The sequence below is a fragment of the Brassica oleracea genome, chromosome C7 (genome assembly GCF_000695525.1).
Source record: "Brassica oleracea var. oleracea cultivar TO1000 chromosome C7, BOL, whole genome shotgun sequence".
Lineage (NCBI taxonomy): Eukaryota > Viridiplantae > Streptophyta > Magnoliopsida > Brassicales > Brassicaceae > Brassica > Brassica oleracea.
The window spans coordinates 43,759,141-43,770,955 of NC_027754.1; the positions used below are offsets into that span (position 1 = coordinate 43,759,141).

Below are 11,815 nucleotides of genomic sequence, written 5' to 3' on the forward strand. Positions count from 1 at the left end.
AGGACTGGAAGCAAACTCTATATATATATATACAAAAGGAAATATTGATCAACTTAGAAGAAACTCTAATTAAGACATCAACAACGTCCAGTAAGTGATTTTATCATATATGGCATGGCACATTCAGTCTCATTTCAATTCCTTGGGATGTTCTTGTTAATACATAACTATTTTTGCCTGCACATTAGTGACACCCAAGCAGCGTTATCAAAACCTTGCATTGTTGCTGAAATGTTGATGATGCATTGGGTTTTGGTCTTCCGACCTTGCTACTAAATCTTCTGCAATCTTCCAAGCACCTTTTAATAACTTGAATGATTTTGAAGGGTCGTCTTCAGAGAGAGCACATCTCAGGTCTGCAAACAAGTCACCTAAAACAGACATAGATTCTTCGGTGCGAGATTCTGGGGGTTCAGCATGTGCTTTTGGTTTCCCCCGTGACTCCATGAGATGCTTTATGCTACTAACTGTATTTCTCTCTCTTGCACGTACCTCAGCTTCCAAATTTGCAGCCATGGTGATGGCTCGATGTATACATGATGGAGGTATCTACAGTCAAATATAGATGTGGAGATCAGCTTCCATGAGCGGACTAAAGTGACTTCAATAATCATCTTAAACATCTATCTATATCTGAATGAACTTAATTGTGTAAGCATCTGCATGTGAGGCGGATGGGAAAAAAAAATAGACGGAGTTTACCTGGGCAAGCTGAGCAACCTTAAAACCAAAGCTCTTGCTGCAAAGGCCACGCACAAGTTTATATAGGTAGGTCACATCATCATGATCAGACCCGCCATTATCCTTCTGTGATGTCAGATACGAGACATGGTATGTACCAGCAGAAACCGGGAAACTGTTACTGATCTCGGCTATTTCAGGGTAATGCGTGACAAAAAGAACCAAACATCTCTTTTCTACTAAGAGATGGTGTAGTGTTGCATAGGCAATGGCTACACCGTCATGTGTGCTAGTGCCTCTTCCAAGCTCATCTATTATAACAAGCGAACGGGAAGAGCAGGTTCTGATTATGTGCGAGGCCTCACTTAACTCCTCTAGAAAAGTACTTCGACCATGCTGGATACTGTCTGTAGCACCCATCCGAGTGAAAACACCATCAAGAACGTGCAGCTTGGCGAATGAAGCTGGTACAAAGGAACCAACCTGGGAAACCAAAGGGAATAACTAGAATCATTTGTCATTCAACAGATGTACAAAAATCATAAGCTTGTACTGTTAATCTCCATGTTACCTGAGCCATTATGGAAATTAAAGCAACCTGACGGATATAGCAGCTCTTTCCTCCCATGTTAGGTCCAGTGATAATCTGGCAATATTCCCCTTCTGCGTGCAAGCTTGTGTCATTTGGGACGAAGTTATCTTGTAATATAGTCTCCAAAACCTGGGAAATTTTTGAAAAAGCAATGAACAATATATTCCCAACTTGAGTAGGCAAAGGAAGAGAAAATAATAATAAGTGAGAGCAGAAGCATACAGGATGACGACCAGACTGTATGTTTATCTCAACTGGTTCACTGTCATCAACAAACAAAGGACAAATATAGTTCTGCATAGGGGAAAAAAGAAGAACACAAGTTAAGAATTGAAAAGCAGTGACTACTAGAAAATTTTGTAGGGTTTGTTCCTTTGGCAAACCTTATTTCTAGATAGAGTTGCAAGGGAGTGCAAACAGTCCAGCGCAGCAAGAGCTTGAACGGCAGCCTGAAAATCAGTATAGTATCTACCAAAACTTTTGAGAAAACTATCCCATGACGCTCGGTTTACTAGAGAAATATGTTCTGTTGCTAGAGCTAGCTCGTCCAATCCAGCTAATATTTCTGGGGGGTGATATCGAATAGTCTTTTTGGTGCTATTTACTTTCACCCAATTCATAGGAACCTTGGCATCAACAGGCACCTGGTATCAGAAAGAAATCATTAGCTTCAGATCAGAAACAAATGTCCTAAATTTTAAAAGATGATGTGTTTATACAAATGAAGATATTAGGTTCAGTAGCTGTGAATGATGTCTTGGAAATGTACACGAAATCAGATTAACACAAGCTTCCTGCTTAAATTTTTCTCTCTTCTAGATACATGAAGATGCTTTTTGGAGTAACCATTTTGGTGCAGTTTCAAAAAGAATTAAAAAGGCTGCACTCTTGTGGTAAGAAAAGCATCATCTAAAAGAATACGAGTTCTCAGGAGAGTACCTCTATTAAATGCGTGATCCCAGACACTTCAAGAAATTCCAAATTTCGATTTGCAAGCTTCTTTCGATATGAAACTATCAAGGAGTCTAGCTTTTCCCTGACAGCTAGAACTGCTTGGCGAGCTTCAGCAAGCTGTCCATAGTAAATAACACAACTGAATTATGAACACACAAAATCGCCGCTAAAAATAGAATCAGATCAGTGTTAAGGGCCTTTATGATACATAAAACATAATGTAAAGAGAGAAGCGATTAATGGTATATAAACCTCAGGAAATTGGTTGCTAGAAGTGATTAGTATGTCGAGCAAGTCTCCTCGAGCAGCCCCTTCCTTGTTGAGGGCAGAGAGAAGTTTCGCGGCATTGTCAACCACAGCAGGGGACGAAACAACAGAAATCAATTTTCTCAAAAGAGAAGACCGCACAGTTGCGGATTGCATACTCCTCGTTTCACAATCTTGCTTAATGCCAAGACGTTGAAGTTGCTTCCCCGCAAGTAAAATAGCTTCGATAACTGCAATGAACTTTTCACCCAGAAAGTTAAGAACTCTCAGGCCTCAGGTGAGGAAGAGAGGTAAACAAAGAACTAACAAGATATCTAAGAATAAACAAATGCTTTGGCCCATTGACATTTATAGCTCTACATATGACTATCAAAAAATGAATATCATTGTGAGGAAAGAGGATAGGACCCTGAACAATTTCTGTCAGATGCTACTAATATGCATCAGTATTTTTTTGTTTGACTAGATATCACAAAGATACCAATACTCTTTATTGTTAGCCAACTTACTTCAGAAAAAGTTTTATAATTAGTCAACATAAATGATGCGCTTTATACTTCCTCTGCAGGAAACGATTATGACAGTATTGCACTATATGCCAGACACATATAAAGAGGGTAAAGGACAAGCCAAGTTTCACCTCTGTGGCTTTAGCAGTCCGATGAAAGATTCTTGTTATTCCACGTTGAATATCAGGTGATCTAGACAAGGCTGTCAAGACTGAGGAGAGCACATGATAAAGCTCAGGTGGTACAATTTTTCTCTCAGAACTTTCTTCATCTAACTCATCGCTGGCCTGGGAAGAACTAGGAGATCCCATGCATGCAACAATCTCCGAAACAGCATCAAGGCGAGCCGATATCAAATTTCTATCGCAAAGAGGATGAGTCACCTGTCGAGTGAAAGTGTTCACAAATAATGATCAGCGAAAAGTCCATCAAGACTCTGTTTCTGAAAGGTAAGTATAGAAATCTATGTCCCTTCAAGAACTGATGGCCGTAAAATCTTATTACTTTATTATAATACGACGACAACGTGGTTTATCCTTACAAAAAGCTCTTTGTGCCAAAGGTAAGAAGAAAATAAAATGTGTCTTACCCAGTGTCTAAGAAGCCTGGAACCATATACCGTAAGAGTCTGGTTCATATTTTGGAATAAAGAGCCAGACTCCGATCCATCTGAATTATTTTTTATAACCTGAAAAAGCGACAAACCGTTTTAAAGAGAATCTCTGTTAGAGTACTTAAAAAGACTCGAGTCTTAATATTCACTGAATATCACATTATGACAGGTCAAATAAAGTGGAAAGCACCTCCAACTGTTGCAGTGTATTGGCTGAGAGAGTCATCTCTGTGGTGCTTGATAAAGAGCGAATTGAAGCTCCCTCGAAAAGGATCCTTTCAAATCCAAACTGTTTGAGATGGCGCAGTGTCAGGGCAAGGGCTTTAACAGTCAGATGCGGCATGTTCATAATTGTCTGCACCATCGACAAGGCAACAAATTAGTAGGAACTGCAACAAGCAACTAGTTTAATTGAAAGAAAAAAAATCTACTAGAAAACATCTAGCATAAACAAAAGTTAGTTTTAGGAAATCAAATGACATACATGAACTGTCAAGCAAGATATTTTCTCTCCAGCAACCTCCACCCTGTTCTCTTTATCATCTTCTATGTTTCTTGCACTGAGATCTTCATATATTGAAACAATCTCATCTACTGCACTACCATTGCGGAAACGATCCAGTGAGGCACGTTCCACTCGAACGTTTGAAGTAGGTCCAGCATATCCCAACAGAAACTGCCAAACAAAGATACCAAGCGACCACATTTATATCAACCAAGAACAGAAGTTCTAGTATACTAAACTAATCCGTAGAATAAATTTTCATACAGACAAAGATTCTTGTCAAACAGTTCATCAAGAAGCATCCAGCACACGATACCTACAGACAGAATAATGATAAAACCAAAAAAAGGAGCTTAAAATACCAAATGTAACATTGACTTATACACATATAACTGTACCTTCTCAGTTTGCTGTGAAAGAGGCTGGCCAAGCAGCAACTCAGCTGGTGATAAGCTCAAAACCACAGCCTCTAACCCACTCCTCATGAAATTATCATTAAACTCTCCATGAACAACTTCACCAGTAGAAATCTCAACACCAACAACACCAACTCTAACATCAAAGCCCGCTTCCAAACCACAACCTTTATTAGTCTCCCTGTCAACTCTCTCATCCACAACACAAACCAAAAAATTACTCTGACCACCAAAACCTTCTTCACCAACACACCCGCCACTTATATCCTCAGCCGCTTCAAGAGTCGCTTTAGTATACAAACCCGATAGTCCACGGAAAAACGGACCGCTCCGGTTAGCACCGTGGGACTTAATAGCGGCAGTTTCGGTCTGCTTCACCACACCAATCTTGTACCCTGCATTCACCAGCCTCCTCACGTGGACATTGAGCCGAAACGTCGGTACGCTCGCCGTCATGAAACTGTGATCCATATGAGCGTAAATTCCCAACACACGTGCTGCGATCTCCGCGTCTTCTCCGAAGAATCTATACCTGTAACCAACTTCCACCATCAGAATCACATCCGGGTGCTTGCTCTTCAGCTCCACCACCTGCTGTTCCAACGGCGTGTACTTAATCGAGGTTGTTACGGGGAGAGATTCTTCCTCCGGTGGAGGTTCTAGGAATCGCTGGAGGAACCTTCGGTGTAGATTGGGATCGGGGTTTTGAGTGTGGGGAGATAGTTTAGGCTTCTTCGGTGACGCGGCGGCGAGATGGTCGGAGAGAAGTTTTCGCTTGGAAGGGGAGAAGGAGACGGTGGCGGAAATCTTCGGCGGCGGTGTCGACGATTCCTGATTCGGCGGTGGTGAGGGTTTGGGTTTGGGAGCGAAGAATCGAGAAATCACCTGCTGTTTCTGCTTGCCCATAGTTGCTTCTTCGTGGAAGGTCGTGGCTATGGCGATTTCGTTGGTTGCCAATTTTCGCGCGCTTTCTTAGGCTGCTGCTTGAGAGTCTGGAGAAGAGTGTTAGCAGAGTGATGAAGGCAAGCGGTTTGAGGAAGCTCTTCTAGGCCTGATATTTTAATGGGCCTTTCTACACCCGACCAGATTCCCTAATGGGCCATCGATGGGTTTTGATTTGATACGACGTCGTATTAAGAACGCGACTCTAGAAGTTGTAGTGGATACGGTGTCGTATTAACTTCTCCGTCGAGATTACTTCTCTGTCGCCGTCGCCGCCGAGATCAATAGATCGATTACCCAGAGAGTAGAGAGAGATGGCTATGTCTCAGGTGGTGAACACATACCCTCTTTCGAATTACAGCTTCGGAACTAAAGAACCGAAGCTGGAGAAGGACACCTCCGTCGCCGACCGACTCGCTCGTATGAAAGTCAAGTACGATTCCGACTCTTTCCTCTGTCATCTTCTTGTAGCTACTGCTGAATTTAGAAAAACCCCAGAAGAAAGCTCCGGCCTTTACATGCTTAAATCATGATCTTGCTGATTCAGTTAACGATTACCTACGTCTTTTGCTGCTGCTGATGTCTATCGTTAAGAAAGATCTAACACAACACAAGACATTCTAGATCACTTGTTTTTTTGTAATTCCGTCGAAAGTCTCTTACTTTTCTAGTCTTGAGTTCTATAGTTTTATCTCAAGACATTGTTGAAGTCTGTTAATGACTGAAGAGTATCTCTTTCTTGTTTTATTGATTGGTGTGTTGCAGCTATATGAAAGAGGGCATGAGGACTAGCGTTGAAGGGATTCTTCTGGTATGTGTTATTTATTCCTTTTCGATCTGTGAGATAATGTTCTGCATTTTTCGGTCGAGTATGCTTGTTATCAGACTCCTCTGGAGCTTTATCTATGTTGTATCAACACCTGCTATCTAAAAATTAGTGCAACTGTTATGTATAAACGTTTCTCGTTGGTGCATAACTTTAGTGAATGGTTGTTGTTACTACCTATTAGGATTTGAGATTTGATCTCTCTCTCTCTCTGCAACCCTAGGATTGGTGTTGATACCTTTTGCTGATCAACCTTTCAGGTGCAAGAACACAACCATCCTCATATACTTCTCCTGCAAATCGGTAACACATTCTGCAAACTTCCAGGTGGACGCCTGAAGCCTGGAGAAAATGGTATGCAGCAACCATCTGTTATTATTACTTTCTATACTATTGTGATTTTCTTTATTGCTTCGAAAAGTTGTGCTATGTTATGTCTTGCAGAAGTCGAAGGTCTGAAGAGAAAGTTGACCAGTAAGCTTGGAGGCAATTCGGCTGGTATTGTACCCGACTGGAAGGTACTATTCTGGTTTCCTCTCTATTCCTTTTGACTAGATGATTAGGTATAGATAGATTCTTAGGTATGTACATCGCTCTGTCCCTGATACATTGTTCGGCGATGGGCTTTTTACCCCCTTTAACAGGTAGGAGAATGTGTTGCGACATGGTGGCGTCCAAACTTTGAAACCATGATGTACCCGTATTGCCCTCCTCACATCACGAAACCAAAGGTAATAAAAAAAAACGCACAATATAGCTTCACAAGTCACAACATTCCTGTTTTACTCTTTTTCTGAGTAGGTTTTGTTTACATCTCTCTCTTTTTTTGGAATGGGCAGGAATGCAAGAGACTCTACATTGTTCACTTGTCTGAGAAAGAGTACTTTGCAGTGCCCAAAAACTTGAAACTCTTGGCCGTCCCTTTGTTTGAACTCTATGACAATGTTCAGGTTTTTGTTTTTCTATATATATTTTCAGATACTTTCAAACGTTAGAAATGGTCTTATCCCAATTTTCTAACGATTTTATTCTTTTCCTGTGACAGAGATATGGACCGGTTATATCGACCATTCCTCAACAGCTATCCAGATTCCATTTCAACATGATTAGTTCGTGATTCTACTCGGTGTTCAAGAAGAAGAAACCTGTCAGATTAGGCACCCACGATAGAGAGATGTAGCTACCAGTTTTAGTGATCCGAGTTCTGGATGATGCATGTTGGTTTCTTTACATTATAGACTTGTTGGCATTATGAAGAACAGGTTCGTTCATGTAGCAGCACAAGAAGATTATTCATCTAATTTCTTAAAGCATTCGTCATTATTTGACTAACGGCTGTCTTCTCTAACCATGAAACATGTGTTTGACTAATGATATTTTCATTGACGTGCTATCAATATATGGAACACAAACTAGGCCATGTTAAAAGTACATTGTCTCAGTCGATCTGTAACAAATATCTGAGAGAGACAAGTATATTACCATACCACAAATCCAAATGGTGAGAAGCAGGAGAAGTTTTGTTGATCAACAATCTGTCCCTAATCAAGACTGATCATATAACATTCTCGGATGACTAAACATGATCGTCATAACATTAGATGTGTCATTGGTCTAGAGAAGAGTACATTTGGTCATGCTTCATCACAGGCATTTTCCAGAGGCCAGTAGAGCCAACAAGTATAAAACAAAGTCAGAGTATTTGAAAATTAGCGACAGCTCATTGCGAACGGGACATAAGTAATTAACATTGCAAAAGTTAACAATATTCCTCAGATAAATCTTATAACTGGTCCACTTTTCGGTGTAAATGTAATACTTTTTGTTCTATTATCAAGAAAGACAAAAACGTGAGTGGAAAAAACTATACAATTAATTTCTTGCAGCAAATAGGAGCTCAATGTTGACTTCACTGCAAATTACATACAAAATGTCTCTAGGCAACTTAAAATTCTAATATATATAGCTAGCAGATAAATTTTTTTTTTTCGAACTTTGCTAGGAGATAAATTTAAAAAATATTATTCCAAGTTCTTGGTCTTGCAAATACAGTTTGTCTACTTGCTATTGATGCTTTACTAAAAAGACACATTCTTTAACAGATTGAATGATTGTTTCTCTATAATCATTGTTTCATCATTTACAATCATTGGATTGAACCAGACAGATTATTCCATCCACTGAGTTAAATTTATACGTGATCCAAATTGAAGAAGTCGGTCTTATTTTCTTGAGTTCTTGTCACCATTTTAGAGATATTTTTTGGATATGAAGATTTTATATGCTTGAAGAAATCACATATCTAAAATACGATTGAACTTAAACTAATACGCTAATCGTTTTGTGTTGAACCCTATTTTCTTTGTTTCACAAAAATTGTTATTTTGATACATTTTTTTCCGTTATACGAAAAGTGTCACTTTATAAACACAATATGATACGTGATATGAAGGATGATTTCTATTGATGTATAAAAATACATATTTATATAGATTAGATACATCTTTAAGGGAAAGAATATATCAAGCATTTACAGAGTAATAGAGAAAACGTGATACGCAAGTAAGGTGATTGATCTTCTTTCCTTAACATTCCCCCTCAAGATGGAGGTGCTTTAGCAACACCAATCTTGTCTGAAAGCATCCTGAAAGGTGATCTGGACAGTGGCTTAGTCAATGCATCAGCAAGTTGGTCTTTTGATGAGACATGAACCACACGAAGCTGACCTGAAGTGATCTGATTTCGGATGAAGTGGTAATCAAGCGCCAAGTGTTTCATTCGAGAATGAAAGATAGGATTAGCACAGAGATATGTTGCGCCTAACATTGTCACAATAGATCACCGGTGGCGATGATATCTTGATGCCAAACTCAACGAGTAGAGAGCAGATCCAACGAATTTCAGCTGATGTGTTAGCAACTGATCTATACTCTGCTTCAGAGGACGAGCGCGCAACTCCCTTCTGTTTCTTAGAAGACCATGAGACTGGATGCTTGCCAAGATAGATTATGTAGGCATTTGTGGATACAAAGTCATCAGTATCTCCAGCCCAATCAGCATCGGAGAAGGCATGTAAGGAGGACACATTGTTGCGGCTGAAGTACAAACCATGAGACGCTGTTCCTGCCAGGTAACGTAAGACTCTCTTTGCAGCCTGCCAGTGATCAGTCGTGGGCTTATGCATGTACTGAGACAAGCGGTTCACAGCATAGGAAATATCTGGCCGGGTGAAAGCAAGATATTGGAGGCTGCCAACGGTTGATCTGTAGACAGTTGGATCAGACAACAACGTTCCTGAACTGGCAGAGAGCTTTGGAGCCGTGGCCATAGGAGTGGAGACAGGCTTAGCGTCTGTCATATTACAGCGTTGGAGAAGATCCAGAATGTACCTTCGCTGAGTTAAGTGCATGCCTGCATTGGTGCGATGCGCTTCTATTCCAAGGAAGTAATTTAAGTCTTCAGGGTCCTTGACTGAGAAACGAGTAGCAAGGAGAGTCAAGGTCTGTTGCAGCATAACAGGATCATTACCAGTGATGATAATGTCGTCAACGTACACAAGAAGATATATAAGACTGTTATGACGCCGAAGTATAAACAGAGAAGTATCAGCGAGGGAGTTTGTGAAGCCAGACTTGAGTAGATGATTGCTGAGTTCTTGATACCAAGCACGAGGTGCTTGTTTAAGACCGTACAGAGCTTTATGCAGGCGACAAACATGATGAGGATGATCAGCATCAATGAAACCAGGTGGCTGTGTTGTGTAAACTTCTTCGGTTAAAGTACCTTGGAGGAAGGCGTTGTTTACATCCAACTGTTTGATTGGCCAATTTCGACTGATCGCAATGTCCAGAACCAGACGAATGGTGGTGCTCTTGATCACCGGACTGAAAGTCTCTGTATAATCAATTCCTGGAACCTGCGTGTATCCTCGAGCGACAAGTCGTGCTTTGTACTTGCGCACAGTCCCATCAGGATTATATTTGATAGTGAAGATCCAGCGGCAACTCACAGTGTTCTGGTGTGATGTTGGTGGAACCAGAGAGTATGTACCGTTTTTAACGATGGAGTTGAACTCGTCAAGGACAGCCTGACGCCACCGAGGATCAGCTAAAGCTTGTGCAATTGTTTTTGGAATTGTATGTGTTTCCTTCTGAAACTGAGCCGTATTAGCATATTTGGTATTCGGTTTGGAGATACCCTTTTTAGCTCTTGTAGTCATCTGGTGATGGTTTTGGCGTTGCTCTTGTTGGGGTTGCGCTTGTTCAGAACTTGTGGGAAAAGGCATGGTTTCTGAGTTCTTTGCTTGACCGGTACCAGCATCAAAAGTAGAGGTCATCGGAGCATTATTGACGTTTTGTGATAGGACTGGAGCAGGTTGCAGAGGCTGTTGAGGTTGAGAGACTGATGGTGGTTCCGGTGCTGAGACTGGAGGAGGAGGATTCTGCATCTCATCAGAAACCAGAGTTGGAGGATTAGTCAAAGGAGAAAAAAATTACCTCATCAGTTTCAGGTGAAAGATCAGTGCTCATGGGAGTCATAGGAGCTGCAGTAGGTGGCGTTGAGGCCGTGTGAACTATCGAGACAGGAGAGATCCAGTCTGTAGTGGTAACTGCAACAGGGGTTTGGGTTTTCGAAAGAGTTTGGAATGGGAAGGTTTGCTCATCAAAACGTACATGACGTGAGACAAACAGACGATGAAGAACTGGATCAAAACACAAATAGGCACTTTGAGTTAAGGAATATCCAAGAAAGACACAAGGAGTGGATCGTGTTTGAAGTTTATGGTCACGATAAGGACGAAGCCAAGGAAAACATTGACAACCAAAGATTTTGAGTTTGGAATAGTTAGGTGGGGACTTGAAGAGAAGCTGATATGGAGAGTTTAGAGAAAGAACAGGAGTAGGCATTCTGTTTATTAGATAAACGGCAGTAGAAAAGGCATAAGACCAGTAGGTGTTTGGGATTTTTGAGTGATGAAGCAGAGAGAGACCTGTTTCGACAATATGTCTGTGTTTTCTCTCGGGAAGGCCATTGTGTTCAGGAGTGTGAGGAGGAGAAGTGAGATGAGTGATCCCTGATTGTGAAAGGAAATCACGTAAAACAATGAATTCACCGCCATTATCCGAGAACAGAGTTCCAATCTTTGTTTGAAACTTGTTTTCTGTCAAAGCTTTGAAACGAATGAATGTTTCTTTGACATGAGATTTGAGTTGGAGTGGATAGAACCAAGTGTATCGAGTGAAATGGTCAACAAGAATAAGATAGTGTTTGTATTTGTCAACCGAAAGAACATGAGAAGTCCACAAATCTATGAACAAGTACTCAAGTGGGCGAGTAGAAGTAATTGATGTTTGAGAGAAAGAGAGTTTATGACTCTTATTTGAAAGACAATCAACACAAGACAGGTTTTGTGAAACAGAATCTGAAAGCGGTAAAGCAAAGGTAGAGAGAAGATTTTTAAGTATAGAAAGAGATGGGTGGCCAAGTCTTGAATGCCAATCTGAGAGGGT

At 40.8% G+C, this 11,815-nt stretch overlaps 2 protein-coding genes across 2 annotated transcripts; one reads left to right on the forward strand and one right to left on the reverse strand.

Annotated features, from left to right (window-relative positions):
• Positions 1-58: 58 nt before the first annotated feature.
• LOC106302084 (DNA mismatch repair protein MSH3) lies at positions 59-5,526 on the reverse strand. Its single transcript, XM_013738599.1, has 12 exons — positions 4,520-5,526; positions 4,101-4,292; positions 3,807-3,971; positions 3,593-3,691; positions 3,135-3,386; positions 2,480-2,734; positions 2,213-2,344; positions 1,657-1,917; positions 1,496-1,567; positions 1,253-1,402; positions 703-1,164; positions 59-549 (listed from the first exon to the last, which is right to left on the reverse strand). Exons 1-12 carry the CDS (start codon positions 5,441-5,443, stop codon positions 208-210), a joined length of 3,306 nt encoding a protein of 1,101 aa, XP_013594053.1. The 5' UTR covers positions 5,444-5,526; the 3' UTR covers positions 59-207.
• Positions 5,527-5,707: 181 nt separating this feature from the next.
• LOC106303862 (pre-mRNA cleavage factor Im 25 kDa subunit 2) lies at positions 5,708-7,637 on the forward strand. Its single transcript, XM_013740206.1, has 7 exons — positions 5,708-5,912; positions 6,245-6,290; positions 6,566-6,659; positions 6,750-6,823; positions 6,950-7,036; positions 7,145-7,255; positions 7,351-7,637. The coding sequence occupies exons 1-7, from the start codon at positions 5,794-5,796 to the stop codon at positions 7,420-7,422; spliced, it is 603 nt and encodes a 200-aa protein (XP_013595660.1). The 5' UTR covers positions 5,708-5,793; the 3' UTR covers positions 7,423-7,637.
• The last annotated feature ends 4,178 nt before the right edge of the window (positions 7,638-11,815 follow it).

What these genes read in the sequence shown, in the direction of transcription:
- LOC106302084 (XM_013738599.1), bottom strand. Translation starts at nt 5,443, where the DNA reads ATGGGCAAGCAGAAACAGCAGGTGATTTCTCGATTCTTCGCTCCCAAA. An exon ending in CTAGCAACCAATTTCCTGAG is followed by an intron (nt 2,345 to 2,479) that starts GTTTATATACCA and finishes TACTATGGACAG; the next exon opens with CTTGCTGAAGCTCGCCAAGC. An exon ending in TAATTTCCATAATGGCTCAG is followed by an intron (nt 1,165 to 1,252) that starts GTAACATGGAGA and finishes TTGGTTTCCCAG; the next exon opens with GTTGGTTCCTTTGTACCAGC.
- LOC106303862 (XM_013740206.1), top strand. Translation starts at nt 5,794, where the DNA reads ATGGCTATGTCTCAGGTGGTGAACACATACCCTCTTTCGAATTACAGC. An exon ending in CTCGCTCGTATGAAAGTCAA is followed by an intron (nt 5,913 to 6,244) that starts GTACGATTCCGA and finishes GGTGTGTTGCAG; the next exon opens with CTATATGAAAGAGGGCATGA. An exon ending in CTCACATCACGAAACCAAAG is followed by an intron (nt 7,037 to 7,144) that starts GTAATAAAAAAA and finishes TGGAATGGGCAG; the next exon opens with GAATGCAAGAGACTCTACAT.